The 25,832-nt window shown below is 41.2% G+C and overlaps 1 protein-coding gene across 1 annotated transcript in view; it reads right to left on the reverse strand.

Annotated features, from left to right (window-relative positions):
- Positions 1-4,060: 4,060 nt before the first annotated feature.
- Positions 4,061-25,832, reverse strand: part of ITGA2 (integrin subunit alpha 2) — a 222,311-nt gene continuing 200,539 nt past the window's right edge. Inside the window, exons 27-30 of the mRNA XM_077462759.1 lie at positions 21,790-21,900; positions 16,592-16,681; positions 12,889-13,005; positions 4,061-11,229 (exon numbers count right to left, since the gene is read on the reverse strand). Of these exons, the coding sequence (XP_077318885.1) occupies positions 11,152-11,229; positions 12,889-13,005; positions 16,592-16,681; positions 21,790-21,900 (396 nt within the window). The 3' untranslated portion in view covers positions 4,061-11,151. The remainder of the gene's footprint in view (positions 11,230-12,888; positions 13,006-16,591; positions 16,682-21,789; positions 21,901-25,832) is intronic.

Below are 25,832 nucleotides of genomic sequence, written 5' to 3' on the forward strand. Positions count from 1 at the left end.
TGACAGGACCTCTTAAATGTGAGATCTGGGATCAAAAAACCTCACATCTCATATTTACACTAAAATGCAAAAAAAAAAAAAATTTTGCCATTAAAAAAATAAAATAAAAATGTCCCTTTTAAGAGCTATGGGAGAAAGTGACGTTTTGACGTCACTTCCGTCCTGCAATGATATGGAGACGGGTGGGAGCCATCTTCCCCTCACTCTTCTTCATACCAAGGAAGGAGAAGGATCCGATTACTACGGTAAGAGGTGGAGCGCATCGAGTGGGGCGGCCCTGCCCCGTCGCCGATAAAATTGTTCTCACTGCAAATCCGTCGCTAAGAGCACTATTATCGGAAAGCAGACTGCCAGCCGAAGAAGAGGATGCCAAGGTTATGGCAGCTGGCTACTGCCATAACAACTATATTCCTGTACAGGACGTATATCGGCGGGCAGTGGTTAAATTAACTTTAGTCCAGCAGGTTGAGGCCCACAGGCACACTCACAGCTCAAATTGTAGCCAGTTCTGCAGGAATCGACTGAAACTTGAGTTGTCTGACAGGCTTAATGATATGCATCCATTGGCATGTGGAGTTTAAAGTGAATGTAAAGGGATTATTTTTAAATAACAAACCTGTCGTACTTACCTGCTTTGTTACATAGTTAGTCAGGTTGAAAAAAGACACAAGTCCATCCAGTTCAACCAAAAAAAAAAAATATATATATATATATATACTATATATATATATATATATATACACACACACACACACACACACACACACACACACACACACACACACACACACATATATATATACATATACCAGCCCATATACCCAATTCTATACCCACAGTTGATCCAGAGGAAGGCAAAAAACCCCAGCAGAGCATGATCCAATTTGCTAAAGCAGGGGAAAAAATTCCTTCCTGATCCCCCGAGAGGCAATCGGATTTTCCCCGGATCAACTTTACCTATAAATGTTAGTACCCAGTTATATTCTGTACACTTAGGAAATAATCCAGGCCCTTCTTAAAGCAATCCACTGAGCTGGCCAGAACCACCTCTGCAGGGAGTCTATTCCACATTTTCACAGCTCTTACTGTGAAGAAACCTTTCCGTATTTGGAGATGAAATCTCTTCTCCTCTAGACGTAAAGAGTGCCCCCTTGTCCTCTTTGTTGACTTTAAAGTGAATAACTCGACACCAAGTTCCCTATATGGAGCCCTTATATATTTGTACATGTTGATTATATCCCCCCTTAATCTCCTCTTATCAAGAGTGAATAAATTCAGTTCCTCTAATCTTTCCTCATAGCTGAGCTCCTCCATGCCTCTTATCAGTTTGGTTGCCCTTCTCTGCACTTTCTCCAGTTCCCCGATATCCTTTTTGAGAACTGGTGCCCAAAACTGAACGGCATATTCCAGATGAGGTCTTGTGTAATGGTTGTGCACAGAACAGCTTCAATCCTCCTCTTCTCGAGTCCCCCACTCGCGCTCCTGGCTATTCTCAGTGGATATTTTTTTGTACAATTCTTTATTCATGGCTGTGTTCTTTGCTGAGAAGCAACCCCACACATGAATGGTCTCAGGAGGCTTTACTATTGGCATGACACAGGACTGATGGCAAGGCCCATAAAGACATGGATGAGTGAGTTTGGGGTGGAGGAACTTGACTGGCATACACAGAGTCCTGACCTCAACCTGATAGAACACCTTTGGGATGAATTGGTGCAGAGACTGCATGTCAGGCCTTCTCATCCAACATCAGTGCTGACATCACAAATGTGCTTCTGGAAGAATGGTCAAACATAACCATAGACACACTCCTTAACCTTGTGGACAGCCTTCCCAGAAGAGTTGAAGCTGGTATAGCTGCAAAGGGTGGGCCAACTCAATATTGAACCCTACAGACTAAGACTGGGATGCCATTAAAGTTCATGTGCTTGCAAAGGCAGTGTCCCAATACTTTTAAAAATATAGTGTATGTTGCGGGGTGTTACAGTAATGTGTGTGCCAATGCATGCAAATTTATAATATAAATGCATTGGGGTTGATTTACTAAAACCAGAGAGTGCAGATCTGGTGCAGCTGTGCATGTCAGCCAATCAGCTTCTAAGGCCTCGTACACACAGTACGAAAATCAGAAGGGAAAAGTCGTAAGTCGAGCTGTATGCGGATTTTCTGATCGTTAGTGCGGTGCTTTCGACAGACGATTTGGCTTTTACATCAGACAAAAGCTGGGTGTGCCGGCTATAAAAACTTTGTCTGATGTGAACTCAACATCTGATTTTCGGATGGTCAGTACAGAAATCTGTCGCCTAAAGTCAAAAGTACAAACATACATGATCAGAATCGAGGAACGACCTGGAGGAGTTCAGTCTTGTATGCTACTGTTCATAATCTAGAATTAACATTCGTGACGCGGCAATTGATGAAATGTCAAAATCATCTTCGTAAACCGTTTTCCGACCAGGCGCCGTCATTATAATGCGGCAGGTCAGCACGATACCGTGACTAGCCGTAGCTATATGTCAGCTCGTGGTGTTGGGATAGCAGGCGCCCGCTGCAATGCAGGGGTGCTGATGCTAGTGGCCGATGGTCGCGGTGACCGCCGGCTACAAGCTATCACGGGCACGAGAGGAAGGACAGGGACGTGTTCTGTTCTGTGAGGAGTGACAGATCGAGGAATTCCTAATAGCTAGGAACCAGGATCATCATCCCATCTAGTCAGTCCCCCCCCCCCCCCCCACAGTTAGAAACACACACAGGGAACACAGTTAACCCCTTGATCGCCCCCTAGTGTTAATCCCTTCCCTGACAATGACATTTTTACAGTAATCAGTGCTTCTTTATAGCACTGATCGCTGCATAAAGGCCAATGGGTCCCAAAAATGTGTCCGCCATAATCTCATAGTCCCGATAAGATTGTTGCCATTACTAGTAAAAAAAAAAAATAATAATAAAAACTCTATAAATCTATCCCCTATGTTGTGCAAACTAATCAATATCTGTTTATTGGAATTTTTTTTTTTTTACCAAAAATATGTAGAAGAATACATATCGACCCAAGCTAAGAAAAAAATAGCTTTAAAAAAAAAAAAAAATGGGGACGTTTATTTATTATAGCAAAAAGTATTGTGTTTTTTTTTTTTCAAAATTGTCGCTCTTTTTTTGTTTATAGCGCAAAAAATAAAAACCACAGAGATGATCAAATACAGGCATACCCCACTTTTAAGTACACAATGGGGTTTATTTACTAAAACTGGAACAATCTGGGGTTAGAAGCTCATTGGTTTCTATGCAGAAGTGAGCCTGATTTTGCACTTTCTAGCTTTAGTAAATAAAACCCATTGTGTACTTGAAAGTAGGGTATGCCTGTACCACCAAAAAAAAGCTCTATTTGTGGAGAAAAAAAAGGACATACATTTTGTTTGGGTGCAGCGTCGCATGACAGCGCAATAGTCATTTAAAGCCATGCAGTGCTGAATCGAAAAAAAATAAAGTCCCGGTCATTCAGCAGCCAAATCTTCCGGGGCTGAAGTGGTTAATGAATAATAATAATGAAGCTGATTTGCTGGTGATACTGATGTAGTTATGCCAAACGTATTTTAAAAGGCATTTGTTTTGTATGATCTGAAAATCGTGAATCAACGCTCACCAATATTCTACTAACACGAAATTAGCAGAAGGGGCCTGAAGAGTGGTGCTTGAGAAATGAACTATCTCTTTATACTCTCAAATGTTCATGTTTGTCAAACCACAATTTGCAGATAGTTCGTATGCTAAACAAAACCCTGCACACGCCCTCTTGACAAAAATCAGACGCTCGCTCGTCCAACAATCAGATCGTGTTGTTCGAGGCTTTACTTCAGCTTGCTCAGTTTAAGCTTTGACAAAAACAAATGGAGGCTTATTGGTTTCTATGCAGAAGCTGCACCAGATTTTGCACTTTTCAGTTTTAGTAAAGCAACCCAATTAATCCATAACAATTTGCTAAATATAACTAGTTGGCTAAACTATATACATGAAATAAAATAAGATGCAACCATGTAAAAACCATGAAAGAGGCAATACAGACCATAATCTATAAAACTTTATTTATACAAAATATTTTTCAAAGAACGATACATACAGCTTGTTTCAGTTTCAAGTATTTCAAACAAAAGTTTGGATGGATACAAATATATGATACAAAAAGGTGTGCGGCCTATTGCAGAAAAGTGGGTTATTGCAGGCAAATGTTGAATTTATGTCAGAGCTTTAAATAAAGTTATAAAGTTTAAATAAAGTTTTATTTTATTTTTTATTGATAAACAAGGACAGCCATTGTTCACAAGCTGGTTGTGTAATGCCTTGTACACACGGTCGGAAATTTCGACGGAAAATGTCCGATCGGATTATATTGTCGGAAAATCCGATCGTGTGTGGGCTCTATTGGACTTTTTCCGTCGGAAATTCCGACAGAAAAAATTTGAGAGCAGGATTTCAAATTTTCCGGGAAAAAAAATTAGATCCGACTTTTTCCGATCGTTTGTAGAGAATTCCGATCGAACAAAGTGTCCCACGCATGCTCAGATCAAATTTACGAGACCAAAGCTATTGGCTACTAGCCGCAACGTAGTCCCGTCGTAACAAACGAACGACACCACGTTCTGAACGGTCGGATTTTCCGACAACTTTGTCTGACCGTGTGTATGCAACACCAGTTTAGGACAAAATCCGTTGGAAAAAATCAGATGGATTTTGTAGTTGGAATGTCCGACCGTGTGTACAGGGCATTATTGTTCCTGTTCATGGCTATGAATAAGGGAGAGGGGGATATGCAGGCCGTCCTGGTACAGGCGATCAAGAAAAATCTGCCTCAGAAAACACTCATTTGTGACTGTCATGTTCCATTGCCCAATGGATGGAAGATGTCTGTGCGGGGTGGAGTCAGATTTAACACCCTAATCGTTCATAAATCTTATTCTACATATTATGGAGTGCTGCTTAGCATGAAGTTCTATTGCATAAAGCCCCGACCAAATCAAATCCCTGTTATTGCAAATCACAACAAAAACAACACCTCAAACATTCTAACATTAGTTGTACAAGTCAATGTATGTTTTCAGGAAAAAAGGGTTAAAATTCAATGTTGTGGTCTATAATAGTGCAAGCCCTTCACACAGTGGGGTGGATTTACTAAAGAAATAGAGATTGTCCCCATGCTTTGTAAATAGGATGAAGCTGTGTTCACTTTGAACACCCAATCATGTGCAAGGGAACCAAAAAAAAAATGTTTTTTTGTGCGCAAATGATTTGCTGATTGAAGTGAAGAAAGCTTTACTGTGATCAGTCTCTATTCTTTTAGTCAACACTAATCTTTTCATGTATTTATATAGAGTGGGGGGGAAATAATTATTTGGTCCCCTGCAGATTTTGGAAGTTTGCCCACTTACAAAGAAATGAAGGGTCTATAATTGTCAGATATTTTAAGTCTCCCAGAAGGTGCGGGAGACTCCTGCATTTCTGCGGTGGCTCCCGCACACCAGCAACGCCTCCCGATCTCCCGGGAATGATCGGCGCAGCGACTGTCCCTCCTCCTGCGCACCGATCATCCCCAGCGTCTCTGTGTACTCCTCCCCCACCCCCCTCTGTGTCCTTCTCCCCCACCCCCAACCGGCTCCCCCCCTCTCCCGCCAGCTGTGGGGGGAACTAATAATGGGAGGAGCGATCTTGCTCCTGTGTCCTGTGATTACTGAGCAGAATAAACTGAGTTTTCTCTGCTCAGTTTATGAATGGACAGGAGCCTCTGTCACCTGTTCATTCATCTTTAGTGCTGAGAAAGGGATTGGGGAAAGTGTGTCCTCAATCCCTTTGTCTGTCTCACCAAAGCCCCCCAAAAATAAAATATTGTAAAAAAGATCAAAAAAAATTAAAAAGTGTAAAAAAAAATTAAAAAAGCATTGTGACATTTTTTTTTAAAACAAATAAAAATGTAAAAAAATCAATTATTAAAAGTAAAACAAAATACTGACACCGTCCATTGGGCTAACTTTACTTTTGTCTTATATTTTAATTTAAAAAAGTTTATTTTTTCCAAAAAAAGTGTGCTTGAAAGACCGCTGCACAAATACGGTGCAACAGAAAGTATTGCAACGACCGCCATTTTATTCTCTAGGGTGATAGAAAAAAATTATAATGTTTGGGGGGTTCAAAATAATTTTCTAGCAAAAGAACCTGTTTTTAACTTGTAAACAACAAATTTCAAAAAGATGCTCGGCCCTTAATTGGCTAGACAATTTTGCGATCATTTACACACATATATGAACAGTCCACAGACACTGAAAACTAACTAAAACCTAACATTACACATTTTTTAAAATGGATTTACTAAAGGACTAGAGGTTGGTCATTTAGCAAAACGGCTGTTTACTTTGAAAAGTGCATTTTCATGTTGCAAAGCAAATGATAGTATATAAAGTGATCATTTTTTTAAAAAGAGTTCACCTTTTGTAACGTTATAGGTTGTAATATCTAACATGTTACTGGGCTCCGGTCTCTGCAGTCCCGAAACCTGAACCCGCTGTCAGTTTAAAAACAGCGGGGCTCCAGCAAAGCAGCTGCATCATTCATTCACAGAGTTCCGTGAATGAACTACAAGTCCTGTCTTCCACCACGGCAGACAGCTTGTAGTTCATTCACTGAATTGAATTAATTCACAGAATTGAAGGAAGAACCAACAAGCTAGGAGAGCACTCAATATCGCCCCCCCACAGTTCATTGATTCTTCCTTCAATTCAGTAACTGTCTGGCCTTATGGGAGCTACAGGCAGACAACTATACTAAAGCCGCGTACACACGGGCAGACTGTCTGGCCAACTTAGTCCGTCGAAAAACACATTTCAGCGGACAGTCCGCTTGTGTGTGGGCTTCAGCGGACTTTTTCAGCGTGCAGTCTGGCGGACTAAGTATTTCGGGATTTCCGTAATATTGTCCGTCCAACTTTGGTTTCAGCGGACAGTCCGCTCGTGAGTAGGCTAGTTCGACGGACTAAGTATGGCGCATGCTCAGAAAGGATTTACACGGCGAAAGGTTGCATTGCTGTGTATTGGACGTCCTATTTCTAGTCCCGTCGTACGTGCTGTACACGTCATCGCGCAAGCTTTCGACGGACTGTTTGTTCATCGTGTGTGGTCAAGTCCGTTCATTCGAAAGTAGGACGGACAGTCCGTCGGATTGTCTGACGGACTAAGTTGGCCATACAGTCCGCCCGTGTGTACGCGGCTTAAGTGTCTGCAGGGGCCTGGCATTTGCAATTCTTTATTTTTACAGCGCAGCCTGTAAAGCATTGCAATGATTTATAGGCTGCAGTGTAAAAAATAATATATATTTTTTTTACCTGCAAAATCATATGCAATTATTTAATTTTTTTTTTTTTTTTTTTTTACAAAAGGTGAACTTATCTTTTAATCACCCAATAATGTGCAAGGGAAAAAACAAAACAAAAACAAACTAGTAACCTAATCTATAGTCCTGAAAACAGTTATTTTGCAAACTAAATTTGTCATATAAAAATAAGCTGTTAAATATACTTTTTTTTTCTTGCCTTTAAAACAAGCATTTATTTGTATTTATATTATATTTATATATTTAAAAATTGTATTTATAACGCATTTATACCAAAGAAAAAAAAGATATATTGGATAAAAACCAATCCCTTTATTAACCTGTTCATTTTATGTTTTAAAGGTAGCGTTCTTATTCTAAAAAAATATATAATTGTACCGATTTCACTGAAAATCTCTACTTTTGTTGGCCTTTGTATGCTATGCTCAAAGATGTATTAAGTAAATTTGTATACAGATTACAGTTACATTGGGCAAGAATCCATAGGGTTAGTGAATGTATAACTAGCAAAAACATATTGTGCCTTCTGCTGACAGGGGCACAGTCAAAAAAAGAAAAAGAGGCTTCCTCAAACTGTTGCCACGGGGCTGTTTTAATGTCTTTCTATGCTGTAGTATGAATGGTACCCTACACTGGAAGCACCCAAACTCAATGATTTAGAGTGGTGTCCACATATGTTTGGCCATATAATATTTGTGATGGTTAGGAGGCAATGAACTGGGGGCCATGAAGTGTATCTGTAGTATTTGATGTCCACTAACTGCAGAAATATCTTTTTCCTTGAGCATAGGGTTTTTGCTTATTTTACGTCATATTTGCCTATTTAAGACAGAATAAATCTGCACAGGGTAAATCAGCTGGAATTGGATGCCGATGTGTTGTCAGTTGAAAAATCACGGAGAACTAGCACCAGAAGAATGTTTGATTTCAACAATCAAAGTCACTCCTATAAGAACATGACACTTTTATATATTTACATCCAGTGCTCCATCCTAAAGGACATCTATTGCCAAAATTTGAATTTTACAACTTTATGTAGTAAATACATGTAATGATGTATAACGCATATCATTTTTTTCAATTTACATTACTTTTCTCCACATTGCCATAAAGACCAAAAAGAGGCTGTGGCTGGAACGTACTATAAGACTATCAGGGGTCTTACAGGGGTCAACCTTATAAACTTATAGTTTAAATCTTTACAAGTAAAACTGTTGCTGTAACTCTTCAAGCACCACTGTCAGTATGAGGCCCCTTTCACAAGAAGGGTCAGATCAGGTCCACCTGTCAGTTTTTCAGGTGGACCCTATCGGGCGGTCAATTCACCTCTATGGATTGGTGGGTGTAAACGGACTTGTGTCCGTGCACGCCCACCCTTTTCCAATCTGATCCGGTCCGCTAAAAAAAAACACACTGATATATATCCAGGACACTTCTGTCCCCCTCTGTCTACATGATTGGATCAGATCGTAGGGCAGTTAGCTGTAAACAGACAACAGATTTTGTTTACACCTAGCCACCCATGGAGCAGAGCAGGCTTTGTCTATGTCTGCTCTGCATAAACTGAGAGGATATGGACCTGTCATCTGCCCGCTTGTAGGCAAGTACAGTCTGTTTTATCCCCTGCAGGTGGCACTGGACCACAATGGAAGTCATTAGGATTATGGTTCCACTAAACTGGTCTACAAACTTTCTAATCTAAGGGCCAGTTTACTGTCCTTCAGACTTAAGGGGGGCCAGACTGTGGTCAGCGTGAGTAGAAAATGTCCCAGTATTAGTGGGAGTAAACAATGCCACATCTATGGTGTCAGTGAGAGGGATTGTGCTCCATTGTTTGTGTCATTGGGAGGAACTATGCCCCATTATTGGTGTCATTGGTAGGAACTATGCCTCGTCACTGGTAGGAACTGTTCCCTCTCATTTGTAGGAACTGTGCACCGTCGTAGTGTCATTGGGAGGAATTGTGCCCTGTTGTCTGTGTCATTGGGAGGAACTGTTCCCTGTGATTGGCAGGAACTGTGCCCCATCGTTGGTGTCATTGGTAGGCACTATGCCACATTGTTGGTGTCATTGGTAGGAACTGGGTCCCGTCATTGGGAGGAATTGTGCCCCATTGGTGGTGTAAGTGAATAAAAAAAGTGCCCCAAGGGCCAGATAAAAGCAAGCAAAAGGTCGCAGCTGGCCCCTAGACTGCAGTCTGTAGACCACTCCTCTATGGTTTCCTGGGTTACTGGGGCAGGCAGGGATCCAGTTGGATGTTGACAGCCCATGTGACACTGGTGTCCATCTTGGGTCTGGTAATATCTATTACCCTGGTTCTTGGATTTGGCGTGCATTTTGCGAATGGACAGTGTAGGGACAGGTCGCCTGACTCTCAGAGAGAGTATTAGCGATAGGGAAAAGTTCCAGATAAGTAAGTGAAAGTCTATGAATATGCCACTCTTTCTGGAAGCCTCCCCACTTGGGCTCAGGTTGCCAAGCTACATTCTGACCATCAAAACAGATGCCTCACCACCGTTCAGCCACTCGCATGCTCTGCTCTTATCAGCAGGTTGGGACTGGGATTTAAAGGAGAAGTACAGCCAAAGCTCGTTTGGCTGTACTTCTCCTGTGGATCACAGGAGCGCAGCACCCATGTGACCTGTTTTCAGAAGACAGCGGGTCGAAGTCCGCTATCTGCTGATATCACAGAGCCAGTCCAGGCTCGTGCAAGATCGTGACACTGGGGTCGGGATCCGCCCACATGCCTGGACCGGCACTTGGCTCAGCGAGCTGCTGAGAGCCTGATCAGGCCGCCCCTACCCCCCTCCACAGCCCAGCATACCAGTGGGGGGCAGAACAAATAGCTGGTGGCTGACAATCATTAGCTCTCTGCTTGTGGGGGGGAGCCCTGAGAATCGAGCAATCTGCAGTGTTAGAGATGCCGGGGACAGATGCAGCACCCACCTAGGTAAGTATACATCTACAAAACAGAAACCCCATACATCTCTTTTAAGAAATGATTTACTAAAGGCAAATAGGTTGTTCATTTTGAATCAGCAGACAGATCTCTCACTGATCAAAACAGAGTCTGCTCCATGTGAAAGGGGCCTAATAGTTTATTTCAAACCCTGTCACTTTGGCTGGTCAGGTTGGTGTGCTTGGAAACGGAGAAAAATATGTAGAAAAAAGGCATTCATATACGGAATACTAATATTACATGTATAAACTAAGTACGCTTATAAAAATGCAATATTTTTGTGATTGTAGCCCTTTAAATATATATGTGTTCCTATCTAGTATGTCTATAACGATTACTAATTTTTAATACTTTTATGCAGCTCTACAAGTGGAATACCATTGTTCAAAACACTGTACAAATATCACTTAAATGCATCTCTATCACTAAAAAAGGTTAAAATAAGTTTGCTATTGCTTCATAATATAAAGGTAAATGTCGATGTAGTTATTTCCACTGATAAAAGCAACTATACATTTGTAAACTAAATAGTGAAACTCCCAAATACACAAAATGTGAACCAAAAATGTACAACTGCACACAATGTGCAACTATGTAAAAACTAACAGTTTAAACCATAAAATTGTAGCAAAGATCCCCAGTCCAGCAGGTCAAGATATATAAGAATAAAGACTATGCCAAAAACTGCCCTGCAGTTTGATAAAAAAGAAAAAAACTTTCCTGGTTTTGAAAATAAAATAAATCCTTAAAGAGATTTGTAAAAATCATTTTCATCAAGAAATTACAATTATTACACAAAAATAAGGTAAGGGTGACGGTTAATTAAGTTGGGCAGTCTCTGCAATTTCATCTTCAGTTTTCTGAAGTTTTTCATATTTTCTTTTGAAAAATCCAAGCTAGAAAAACACACAAGGAGACGTATTAGGAAGAATTGCTTGTCAAATGTATTTTCTAATAAATTCTTTTGTAACGGTCTAGAAATTTGTTGTTTCTATAAATCTATTTAAAGACATAAACATCCATTTTCTGATTGGAAAAGGTGGAGAGCAGGAACTGTGATGTGAATCCACCTTCATTAAAAAAATATACAGTACAAGTTTTTTATTTTCTCATAGAATAGGTGCAGGAGCTCCTCCCTTCTGAGTCACCCCATATCTCTTCCCCCTACCCACCTCTGAGCACCATTTCTTGGTTCCACCCCTTACCCGCCTCCGATTACCACCCCTTTTAGAGAATACAGAACCAAGTATTATTTTGAGGTGCAATGTAATTTGCAGGGAATTTATTAATGATAACAAGAAAAACAGTAAAATAGATCTAGCAACAATGGACCCCCCCCCCAGTGACAATAGATCCACCCCAGCAACAACAGACTCCCAAGCAGCCAGCATCAATACACCCTCCAGTAGCCATCAACATTAGACCCCTCCCTCAACAGCAGATCCCTCCCTCAGCTAAGATTGATGCCCACCAACATAAGATCCACCCCCAGCAACAAGAGATCCCCCAACAGCAACAGCAGACTTCCCCAAAAATAGATCACCTCCAGCTACAATAGACCCTACAGCAACCAGCAACAATAGACTCCAACAGTACATCCATCCTACCATCGATTGACACCCCAGCAACAATAGATCCCCCACAAGCAACAGAAGACCTCCCTAGCAAAATAGACAACCCCCCTGAAAAAAATAGATCCCCTCCAGTATTAATAGATTTCCCAGCAGTCAGCAGCAATAGACCCTCCAGCACCTCTTTCCATAACATACATTCAGTTCTGGAGGTGCCAGAACTATGTTCCCCTGCGTTCCTGCTGCAAAAATGCAATGCAAGGTGTTCTATGAATGGCAGAGGTGCTAAGCCAGCACACCCCTATGTGGTCAATCTGCAAAGGGAAAGCTAAAATGTAAATATTTGCCAGCACACCAAGGATCTTCAATTACCTCCAAAGGGTTTTCTATTAAAGAAAGATCACATCACAAACAGTGCCGTGCTATACCAGCAAACCGCCAAGTGGTCAGTGTACAAAGGGAAAGCTATTCCCACAGAAGCTGGAAGATCTATGTAACGTGGCCTACTATGATTTACAGCATCCTTGTGGCCCCCCTGATATCAGATATAGAGTTTAGCTTTAACCACTTCCTGCTGACCATACCATATACTTCCGGCTGACCATAACATATGCAACCTCTCGGCAGGTGGGCTTTAATCCCGAGAGGCCACATATATGCAGCCCTATGTAAACACATTACTGTGCTCAGAGTGCCCTCAGCACAGTAACTGACAGGTACTGGAAAACTCCTGATGCATACCGCTGTGATTGGCAGTTACAGCGGTCACATGATCGGAAAGCTCCCCAGTCACAAGTATGCATTGGGAGCTTTTCGATCATGTAACCACTGTGACTGCCAATCACATCGGTCACGTGATCAGGATGCCCGCCTCCACCTCCCGACATTTAGACCCTCTTAAAGGGTCAAGAGGTGGTGGGAAGGGGTTATCTGTATAAGGGACAGGGCTTGATAGCTTGGAATACAATGCGTAACATAAAATACCTTCCACAGAGCAGCCACTAATGCAGCAAGTAAGAGCAATCCAGCTATTGCACTTCCAATCACCACTCCGATAGGAACCTCAGACTTCTCACCGGGCTTTATTATTGTGAGTGGAATCTGCAAGAGAAGTAAAAATTGAAGCGCCACAGGTCTCAAGTCATCAACAAAATGACCTAATTAAACTTTAAGGTTGATTTAAAAAAGGCAAATAAACTTTTCACTATGCATAGGAATCTTTCCAAGAAATTTGTGATTGTGGCGCAATTTTGCCTCGCAGAGAATATCCAATTACTTGCAAGAAAAACATTTTTTTTTCTTAAAGTGTTACTAAACCCAGGACCCTGCATTCACTACTGTATATCCGATCTCCCACATTACATAGAACATGGAAAATGGAAATGCAATTATTTTAGTAAATCTAAACTGCTAAATACCTTTTGTCATCAGCAGTATATAGCAGTCTTGTGATTTCTATCAGTGTCTGGTTAAAGGTTTTAGGAGGAGTTTTCATTTTACTCTGACTGTCCTTTGAGGCTGCAGGACCCCTGTCTGGACAGTGCTGATCACATACACCCTCCCAAGAAAAAAAAAAAACTCTCTAGTAAATGACACCAAAATGAGCAGGTGCAGAGTGACTCTAAAGGCTTAATTTTATCAGATGGATTGGGGACAGTGGACGGGGAGGATTAGAGAAGACAGGACCTAACAGCCTTTTTTACGCATTGCAGATGATTAACCCCTTGGGTTCCACAATGAGTATAACAAGCATGCTTTACTGCATATACAGACTGATTTTACTGTTGTGGGTTTAGTAACACTTTAAATATGATTGGATGACAGTGAGACGTGGGATCCCATTTCTAACTTTCGGTTTAAAAATGATTGGATGGCAAAAGCCTGGCTGTCGCCATACATCCCCGTCTCAGAGGTTAAAACTAGAGTACATTGGACCCTAGAGATCTAGGGTCAAAAAGACCTCAGATCTCATATTTACACTAAAATGCAATAAAAACAAATGTTGTTTGAAAAAAATTAAAATAAATAAATGTCCCTTTAAGAGCTATGGGCGGAAGTGTCGTTTTGACGTCGCTTCTGCCCTGTAATGGTATGGAGCCGGGCGGGAGCCATCTTCCCCTCAGCTCCATGCTAAGCAGGGGAAAGGACACGATCGCCTCCGCCACTGCCGGCGGCTCCGGTAAGCGGCGAAGGGCACCAAAGCGCGTAGGGAGGGGGGCCCTCTCCCACCACCGATAAAAGGGATCTCGCAGCAAATTCGCTGCTGAGACCACTTTTATCTGAAAGTGGACAGCCCGCTGAAGAAGTGGGTACTGGGGTTATGGCAGCTAGCTGCTGCCATAACAAAGATATTCCACTTCAAAGAGCCGCCGTGTAATATAAGGTGGGGGAGGGCAAGCAATTTGAACTACCACACCTATCGGAGTGTGACCGACATGATAGGCTATTGTCATTTAATATATAATTATACCTAATTTGCATATTGTATATAATTGGTTAAAATATCTAAATGTCAAGCTAATGTTTTTTTGCTCAGCTTAACAGCTTTAGTCCCATAAGATTTCACTCCCTTTCTGACCAGAGCACTTTTTTGCGATTCGGCACTGTGTTGCTTTAACTGACAATTGTGCGGTCATGCGACGTTGCACCCAAAGAAAATTGACATCCTTTTTTTACACAAATAGAGCTTTCTTTTGGTTGTATTTGATCACCTCTGCGTTTTAAATTTTTTGCGCTATAAACAAAAAAGTGCGACAATTTTGAAAAAAAAAACGCATTATTTTTTACTTTTTGCTATAATAAATATCCCCCAAAAATATATATATTTCCTCAGTTTAGGCCGATATGTATTCATCTACATATTTTTGGTAAAAAAAAAAAAAAACGCAATAAGCGTATATTGATTGGTTTGTGCAAATGTTATAGCGTCTACAAAATAGGGCATAGTTTTATGGCATTTTTATTATTACTATTTTTTTTACTAGTAATGGCAGTGATCTGCGATTTCTATTGGGACTGGGACATTATGGTCGAACATGTCGGACAATTTTGACACAATTTTTGGAACAACTGTAATTTTTACAGCGATCAGTGCTATAAAAATGCATTGATTACTGTAAAAACCTCACTGGCAGGGAAGGGGTTAACACTAGGTGGCGATCAAGGGGTTAATGTGTTCCCTAGTGTGTGTTCTAACTGAAGGGGGAGGGGACTGTGTTGGGGAGAAGACAGATCGCTGTTCATACTCTGTATGAACAGGCGATCTGTTACTCCCACATTCAGAGAACCAGAAACTGTGTGTTTAAACACACACGTCGGTTCTCTGTGTGGTGATCGTGACTGCCGGGCTCTTGCATCGGCTCCACGGGCGAGCAGGGGACGTGTGCCCACCGCCGGAAGGGCGAAGCAACGTTACATAATGTAGTTTCGCCCAGCTGAGCCTTCCTGCCGCAGTACAACTGCGGCAGCTGGTCGGCAAGTGGTTGAAAGACTATATAAGCTTTTTACTGCGTCATCAGTTTGATAGTCAGTGGGGACAGCAAGAGGAGAAGATTGTCCTGCCCTCCCTCCTATGTTGCGGTCCTTGTTATGTGGCATTTCAAGTCCCTTTCTTTTAGAAAGGGGACATTTTATTGGTTGTTTTGTATTTACTTCAGCTGTAATGGTTGAGTAAAAATAATTGTAGATTTGGGTATTTGATGGTATTTATTTACATATTTATTAAACAATATTGGCGCCACGATTTGGTGCCATTCAAAATAGCAGGGATCACAAGGGCGTCACGCGATTTACGGCATTTCTGAATCGCCCACAGAATTGCGACGATTCTGCATCCAAAACGGAATGTCATGTGAATGGAGCCTAATGCCCTGTACACACGAAAATCGCACGATCAGGAATCGTCCGAGGAAATTTTTTGTGAATGCCCGATCGAATAAGATCTGATGAATGGTCGTGATCGGCTATCGAAAGTAGTGTACACACGATCTGAAAATCGTACAATTCTTCCTCGGACGATCATTTTCCTGCGATATTCAGATCGTGTGTACAGGCCATAACACTACACATTTCTAGACAACACCATAAGGTGAAGAGACGTGATATTTGGTTCCTAACTTAGTTAAAATGGTTTATTAAACACCTCTTAGGGATTGACCACCCTGATTCACTGTGATAAGGCTTAACACAACTTAACACCAGTTATTAAACGTACACCATAGTATGTGCTGCTGTGCATTGCTAGGTCATTCATTGGGAAATTACATCCCAATCACCTTGCCAGTGCAACTCAATGCACATGAGTTTCAGCACACCTCAATGCAAAGATGACAACAAATTGTGCATTGGAATATTCTACAAGAAATCCTGTTTTTGACGTGTATTGATATATTAACAGCCCATTACACTGACTGCATACTGGATAGGTGTAATGTGGGGGGGGGGGGCGCTAAAAGTTGTAGTAGCTCAACTATAATGAGTTATTGGTTCCCTATGACTCCTGAACACAAGATTTCTCCTGCGTTTATAAAAAAAAAATATATATATATATATATATATATATATATATATATATATATATATATATATATATATATATATATATATATTATTGATGTCAGATGCATACTTTAATATGTTTTGACTGTTGGTCATCATTTTAGGGTGTTTGCCCTTTTAAGGTTCTTACCAGTAAATCATCGTTGCTGACAAGAAATAACTCAGGGTTGGAAGTTTCAAGTTTTGCTCTTGTTACCAACGTCAGTGCTTGGAACGATGACTGAAAATACATGGGAAAAAAAACACATATTCACAGTTACATGGTGATCTACCTATAAAAAGCTCTTCATACTGTTAAATACTAATTTGGGCAGCCAATACAATTGCCTTCAGTAGGATTTTAATGTGCCACATATGCTTTTACATATTTTACTTATTATCATAGGTGTCAATTTACACAGAACTTTAAATATATACAGGTATATTGTACATTCACATCAGTCCTTGCCCTCAAGGAGCTTACAATCTAAGGTCACTAACACACATACTCATACTAGGACAAGTTCAGCTACCAGCATGGCATTGGAGTGTGGGAGGAAACCCATGCAGACACATGGAGAACATGAAAACTCCAGGCAGATAGTGGCTTGGTTGGGATTCAAACCAACAATCTAGATCAAGCGCCAACCACATACCTACTGGTTAGTAAACTGGTAATGAATCTAGGTTGTGGATGACAGCCCTGGAGCCTGCATCCTAAAAACATGTCAGCTTCCATGTCCCTATCGTCACAGGAGTATCAGAGAAAACAAAAATATATTCCATTGTGATCAAACTGGGTTTCCTATATGCTATATAAAAGCAATTCTCACTATAGAAATAACACATCTGTAAACAGTACAAGTCAGGTAAAGGAGAAGAGCTGGTATAGCATAGGAAATTACATGGTGAAAGCTAGCCTGGGGATCTCACAAGGCAAGTGTAGTACATGTATTTTGATATTTAGGAAGCATGTTTTAGTGGTGCAGTCTCTTTTTCTTAGGTGCCTCCATAGAGGGCTAATCTCACTTTGATTGGCACCAGACTAATATATTTAATCCTTGAAAACCCCCTACTGATACCATTGCACTTTTTATGGATGCACATATAGCATCCTCCTAATTTAGAGTAGGCTGCTAGGAAAATTTAGTTTAGCTCCTCTTTAAACCGTGGAGCAGGGGTTAATTGCTTAGGGCTGCTCTGCATTTCACAGGTAGCTGTTCTGCTACTTGTGGCAGGAGTTCTGGGTCCATTCATGCCGGAGAAGTCCCATGTGCAGGGGCCCTGCCCCTGGGGCAGAATTCTGGGAGGAAGCCAGCCTGAAGACACTGAGGTCCCAGCTATGCTTTGGGGGGGGGGGGGGGGTGTATATTTACAAGTCCTAGTCCAAGAATCCAGTTGGGTCAGGTGAAAGCTCATGAGAGAAAGCCAGGAGGAAGCTGTGGGGGAGAGCCCAAGTTGTCCAAAAGTGGTGTGTTTTTACATCTACATTGGGAAATGCCTGGTGGATATCAGCAGGAGGTAACCAAAGATCCTATGGCTGAGTACAAGACCCCAGTGATTCAGAGTGCGACAGTGCGGTGCTTTGATACTCTGAAAGGAGTACAGGTCACAGTCAACCTACGAATTCAGTGGGAATTTTCTTTTGCAATACAGCCAGAGGTTTGTACATAGCAGCCAGACGTTAAGCAGCCTTCAAATTGTACAATTTTGCATTTCTGGGGTTTTCAATGCTCCCCATCCCTATTCAAGTTCATTGTTCTTTAATAAAAACACAAAAAAGAAAACCCTAGACCAGTGATGGCGAACTTTGGCACCCCAGATGTTTTGGAACTACATTTCTCATGATGCTCAACTACACTGCAGAGTGCATGAGCATCATGGGAATGTAGTTCCAAAACATCGGGGGTGCCACATCTTGCCATCACTGGCCTAGACTGATCTTTTGAGTCATCGGAAGAATGCGGGAAATCCTGTGTTCTTTGCTGTGCTACACAGGGGAAAACAGGCTCAACTTTACCGACAGCCCTTGTGGGGGTAGTGCTTCACAAATTTAACAGAGAGGTGGTCCAGATAATTGTGAAGATATTCTGTCTCTTTGTGAATTCCCAAAGGAAGTTATTTGATAAAGAGGTAGACTATTCCATTGTGTGTGTGTGAAGCCTAAGGTCTCATCTGAAACTAAGTGAGATGGAAAAACAGGATGTTATAGAAGGTGCTGCCATATACTAAATAAAATAGACATCAGACGCAGCCCCACCAATCAGTCTCTCAACATGGCCGATCCAGAAAAAAAAACAAATCTTTTACAGATCTGAACAGCCACCGTCTTTTCTGAAGAACTATTTTAAGGCGCTTTGGAAATGCTTGACTTTATGACCGAGCAAAAGGAAATTTGGGTTGCCCTGCTGTCCCTATGACCTCTTTCCACTAGGATCAACATACTCATAATGACGATGACTGAACATATTTTCCAAATCCACTCCATAAAAAAAATTCCAGGTAATAAGTTTGCCATTAGGAGGACTACAATTCTCAAAACTATTATACATCTTTGATAGCTACCGGGTAGTGCGAGTGTAATTTCTTCTCATATTACCAGATATTTTCCTAGTATAGTTTTACTCTTTTTAAATAACCTGTAATTTAGCAGATTTGGGTAATTATCTTATGGCTCATTTCACATAAGCTGCAGATTTAGTGCATTGCACTTTTGTTCCCTCTGCACTATTGCCAACATTCTAAAGTTGAAGACTTTGGATTCCAATTCCTGGTGCATAACAGATTGGATTATTACTTAAGACCTATGACCTACGCTCAGGTTCTTTAGAACTAAACGTCAGGTATATATAAAAGACATTCAATAATTCAGCTCTGTGTTCAATAATACATCATTCTATGTATTTTTTTTTAGATGCAAACATTGTATCAGCTGCTTGTAATCCACTGTATTGGGAGAGGGAGAACCAGCACATGGAGCTAACTAGTTGTGATAAAGTGCCCATGTGTTAAAGGAGAGGTAGGACCAACGCTTTTATGGCCCTACTTCTATGGAACATAGGAGTCCGGTTCATTCTGCACTCCTGTGATTTTGTTTTACTTAGTATGAACACATAATCTGTCTCCTCTCCCCTGAGAAACCCGAGATCTGTGTGTTTACACACACAGATCCTGGTTCTCACTCTATCATGAGTGATCGCGGGGGCCCATCGGTCGCCGTGGTTCTGGGCACACGCTGCGGACGTCCCTAGTGGCCAAAAGGCGAAGCGACGTAAGGTAACGTTGTTTCGCCCAGCCCTGCCATTCAACAATGTACACCACAGCCACCCCCCTGGTAGATCACCAGGTCACCTCTAGCCCCCCATCTATGCTGTGTGGGCTCCTCCTTCCCTTCATCATGCCGTGTGTCTCCTTTCTCCTCTCCTCCGTGCACCATGCGTCTCCTCCCTCCTCCTAGGTGGTCAAACGAATTGCATCTGCTTTTGGCCACTCGGGTAGACAGGTCTCATGACCCACTCCCTGATTGGCCGGGAGGAGAATCAATGTGACAATAGAGAATATTCATTCGCTATTGTCACACAAGTGGGTGTGCTCGGGGCGCAGTACTCTGTGCCCCGACCCCACCCTTTTTTGAAGCCAATTAGAGCCTCTGGCTCTAATCACACGTTTAAAAAAAAACATTGGAATTCATGCGTCTGGCACCCCACATGTAGATTAGGTGTTTTCACCCTATAACAGGAGATATGACGGGACCACCACATGCTAATTTATTGAAACCTGCAGATTTTAAAATATTACAAATAACTATTGAGATTATTTTAACCACTTCAATACCAGGTATTTATACACCTTCCTGCCCACCAATTTTCAGCTTTCAGCACTGTTGCAATTTGAATGACAATTGCGCGGTCGTGCTACACTGTACCCAAACAAATTCTTTTATCACTTTGTTCCCACAAATAGAGCTTTCTTTTGGTGGTATTTGATTACCTCTGTGATTTTTATTTTTTGCACAACAAATAAAAAATAACTGTAAATTTTGAAAAAAATAAAGTTTTTCTTTGTTTCTGTTAAAAAAAATTGTAAGTAAGTAAGTTTTCTCCTTCAATGATGGGCACTGATATGGCTGCATTGACAGGCACTGATAAGGTGGCACCAATGGGCACTGATGATAGGCACTGGTATGCGGCACTGATGAGCATTCATAAGCGGCACCGATGGACACTCATAGGCGGCACTGGTGAGCACTCATAGGCGGCACTGATTGGCACTCATAGGTGGCACTGATTGGTGCTTATGGGTGGCACTGATGGGTGGCAGGGATGGGCACTGATGGTCACTGATAGGTGGCACTCATAGGCGGCACTGATTGGCACTCATAGGTGCCACTGATTGGTACTTATGGGTGGGCACTGATGGGCATGGATGGGCACTGAGAGGTGGCACTGCTGACACTAATGGGTGGCATTGCTGGGCATCACTTGTCTGATCTGCTGCATAATGTTGCCAGTCAGTGCCCATTTGGGCACTGATTGGCATATTTTTGTATATGTAGATGGCCATGGGGTACGTACCTGGCCATCCACATGTTGGGGGCTTCCCTGGTGGTCCCGCTGACTTCCCTGGTGGTCCAATGTGGGCATCTGATCAGCCCTCCTCTACTCATGTCTGACGCTCATCCTGTTTACATCGTGATCAGCTGTGATTGGACACGGCTGATCACATGGTAAAGAGCCTCCACCGGAGGCTCTTTACCGAGATCAGTGTAGCGGTGTGTCAGGCTGACACATGGCACCACCAATCGTCACAATGCATACCTCCACAGGCACGAGGCGGCTGTTATCCTGCTGGACATCATATGACGCCCAGTCAAGATAACTGAACCTCCACCCGGCCTCCATTTTGCTATAGGCCAGGCGGGAAGTGGGTAATATGTTACAGCTCTATTAAATGTTAGTAATTGGGTTTATTCAACTGCAGCAGAAAAAAAAACTGTCTCTCACTGTCAGACAGAGCTGTACTGTTCGGTCCAAGAACTAGATGGACAGAAATGTCTACATATAGACTAGGGATAGAAAAACCATATGAATCATTGATACACCAATCCTCTATATTCTGAATGGGTGTCAGGAACCCCCTCCACTTTCATGTACACTATTCACTTATTGGGCAGGTAACAATTGGGAAGCTATCTTCATGATGCCCAAATCTCTTCCCCTAATTTAATGGGGAGAGACAAAACATTTTCTCATATATGGGCCCTTTGCCGACCATGCCCACCATTGTGTAGAATGCATACAAATGAATTTCTTCTGAAAAAAACAAAATAAAAACATTTACAATACTTACAGCCGCAAAGGTCCCATTCCATATTCTGGTAGATACATTCACAAAGTAATCTCCGAGTTGCAGGTCTTTAATCACACACTTAAATGTGGTGCACTTTGAGTTATCACAGCTCTTTAAAAGAGAGAGAACCATGGTTAAAAACATTCCATGAGATGCATAATAGACTGTTCAATACTGGCAAAAAAACCCCCCTAAAGTTGAAGAAAAGCCGAACGCTACTCACTTTCAAAAATGTTCCCTCCCCCTCCTCCTCTTACCTATTCTGCATAACTTGTATAAAAAAAGATCTGGGTACTTACCTATTTTTAATGTGCTCCTGCAGAGTGGATTTGATTTAAATCAAGTCAATTTAAATCATGATTTATATCATAAATAAAATCACTAGTAAAAAGGCTTGATTTAAATCAATTCAATTTAAATCATAATTTTTAAAGAGCAACTGTCATCTCTGTCCTGCTGTTGACTCATCAACAGTCCTATTCACTTTAATGGGACGGCTGGTGATACGGCAGTGACACAACAAGGTGAGGGACGTGGCGGCAGCAGGTGAGTGGATGCCCGCTAATAGGCACTGCCATGATGGATCTGAAATGACAGGTGCTCTTTAAATGTAAGTACTTATTCTTGCTGGTAGTTGGAATCTTTAATATTTGCAAACAAAATGAAGGTTTCCTATTTAGAATAATAAGCGGCCAGGTAGTAAAACAGCGATATCAGAACCAATTTTAGGTTAATAGATTAATCACACCTAGTTGGAGAACTACTCAAATTCTTTTATTTAATTGAAACAATAAAATTGCCAGTGCATGTTATCTCAGATTGCAGAGCTTGGATTCGTGGAATGAGTATGAAAATGTAAATATTGCAGAATATACAGCCTCATGCTACATAACTGAGATCCATTTCATGCTGAATAAACTAAATGATTAATATATATCTTAAATAGAAAACTATATTTAGATAGATTTTTACTCCAAAAGCATTTTATTGAAATACATTTGCTAAAAATAAAAAATTTAAAATCCGATTTAAATAAAAAAAACAAAAAACTATTTAAATGTAAAAAAAAACTTTTTTTTTTTTTTTTTTAAATCATTGATTTTTTATCCACCCTGTGCTCCTGTCATGTAATCTATAGTTCCAACCCCACCCAATGTGTTAATGAGTGGCTGCTGCAGGGGAGAGGAGAGAGTGCCGACAATGGCTGCATAATGAGAGACTATGTGTAACATCACGGCTCCTGAAATTCACAACCGCTTACACAGGCAAGCCAGAGCTGTGGACCACATGACAGGGCCAGATTAAAAAGAGGTAAGTACATAGATCAGTTTTTACACAAAGTATGCAGGATAGATAGTAGGAAGAGGGAGGCAACATTTTTAAGACTAGTTTGTGTTAGGCATTTCTTACAACCACCTTAATCATACAAAACTGAAGAGTCATTGTTCAGGGGAAACTATTACCATTTTCATCCTTCTAACCTCCTATAACCTCCGTTACGGGAGAAGAATGGAAAAATGCCCCCAAAGACCTCATTTGCAAAAGCTACTAGTAGTCAGTCACATTTACCTGGGCTTGTTCTGTAATGCCCCATACATGCGGTCGGACATTCCAACCACAAAATCCGTCTGATTTTTTCCAATGGATTTTGGCCGAAACTTGTCTTGCATACACACGGTCGCACAAAGTTGTTGGAAAATCTGATCATTCGGAACGAAGCGACGTACAAAACGTACGACGGGACTATGTAGAGGCCAGTAGCCAATAGCTTTCATCTCTAAAAATGTTCTGAGCATGCATGACACTTTGTGTGCCGGAATTCTCTACACGCGATCGGAAAAAGTCAAATCGGATTTTGTTGTCGGAAAATTTTAGATCCAGCTCTCAAACCTTTTCCGTTGGAAATTCCAACAGAAAAATAGATAGAGCTCACACACGATCGGATTTTCCAACAACATAATCCGATCTGACTTTTTCCGTCTGAATTTCTGACCATGGGTATTGGGCATAACACTGAAGGGATTTTGTAGGTTATCCAAGCTATTTTTTCTGTTCCAATTGGTGTTATAAAGAAACATCTACACATTCTATGGTGATTTGGTTTTTTAAAGATTACGTTTTATTGATTTTCCATTAGAAAAGTAGACATATGATATAAGTATTGCAATTCCAAAAGGAGATAAAAGAGGCAAGAATATCTCCCCATCAGGATATACAGCAAGATAGGCAAACAATAAACAATACTGACCTTCAGGGGACCATAGATGCCTTTTGGAGGTCGGTAAAATAGAGACATGGATCACAACTCACGTTAAACGGAAAAGGCAAAAAAATGTGATCTCTGTATTCACAGGAAAGTGTTTCACTTTGCAAATGGTTTGCAAATCCGTTTGTCTGTATGCTAGTCTGACGGATGAAAACCGACGCTAGGGCAGCTATTGGCTACTGGCTATGAACTTCCTTATTCTAGTCCGGTCCTACGTCTTCACGGTCGAATCCATCGGCTTTTGATGTGATTGTGTGTGGCCAAGTCCGTTCGTTCGAAAAGTCAGTCGGAGGTCCCCCGAAAGTTTGTCGTGAAGACCGTCGGACCAGGTCTGTCGAAAAGTCCAGCCGTGTGTACACGGCATAAGAGAAATATGGAGACTGCTTTCTGCCTCATTCTAAAACTTTTATCTTCTGGCAGTTATTCTGAACCGCTGGCTCCAATGCTTTCAGAGTCATTAATCTGAAGAACAAAAGCAGATCAGGAAAATCAACATCTGAAGTCCTGATCCGCACACTTGTTCTGGGTTAGTGACTCAAAGTATGGAAGGCAGAGAGTCAGCCAGGCAACCTGTATTTGCTAATTGAGAAATCAGCAATTGCTCCTCTATTTTTCTTTGGTAAAGTTCCCTTTAGCGTGCATGCACACAAGCTCAGAAGGCCATACATCCTCAAGAAGCCCATACATCACCAGTGTTTGCATACAGTCATGGCCAGAACCCTGTACAAATCAATAAAAGGCTTACAGATGACGCGACTGTATGCTTGGAACATCCAAGCAGTTCCATGCATTAAGGGATGAATTAGCTTTCCTGGATACAGACAGTTTACATACAGAGCCATTCAACTATCCTTGTGTACAAGTAACTGCTCAGATGTGTGGTTACAGGTGTACAGCCACAGGATCTGTCAGCCTGTCATTGAGTATCATTGACACGCATGACTGTTGGGTGCAAAAATACCCTAATTCTCGATGGTGTACAGACCTCTGCACCTGGGTGCATGCGCCCTTAACAAGAATCTAGTGTGATCTTTTGCTAGCTCACTTCCATCCCACTTAAGCCCCATACACACTATCAGATTTTCTGCTGATTTTTGTCATCAGATTTACCAAAACCATGTAGACATGTGCAAAAGGAAAAAATTTGTTTAGTTTAGTTTCGTTTTAATTCGTTAATTCATTAATTTCGTTTAGTTATATTCGTTAACTTCCTTAAATTCGTTTTCGGATTTCGTTTAGTTTTCTACCGAATTCGAAAAATCGGCCACATTCAAAAATATTTAAACCAAATTCGAAAATATTTCTACCGAATTCGAAATGATTTCAACATGATTCGACATTATTTCAACCACATTCGAAAATATTTTGTGACCCGATTTTGGGGCCACATATCTCGGGGTCACTTATAGCTAGAAACCCCAAATTTGGTATGCAAACACAATAATACTAGTTCTATAACATATCCAAACTTGAAGTGTCTAGCACCAAGTGACCCCGAGATACATGGCCCTAAAGTCGGGTCACAAAATATTTTCGAATGCGGTTGAAATAATGTTGAATCATGTTGAAATCATTTCGAATGCAGTTGAAATAATGTCGAATCATGTTGAAATAATTTCGAATGCATTCGAAATTATTTCAACATGATTTGACATTATTTCAACCACATTCGAAAATATTTTGTGACCCGACTTTAGGGCCATGTATCTCGGGGTCACTTGGTGCTAGAAACTTCAAATTTGGATATGTTGTAGTGCTAGTATTATTGTGTTTGCAT

Source organism: Lithobates pipiens, unplaced genomic scaffold (genome assembly GCF_037356315.1).
Source record: "Lithobates pipiens isolate NorthernLeopardFrog02 unplaced genomic scaffold, aLitPip1_a1.2 Scaffold_3, whole genome shotgun sequence".
NCBI lineage: Eukaryota > Metazoa > Chordata > Amphibia > Anura > Ranidae > Lithobates > Lithobates pipiens.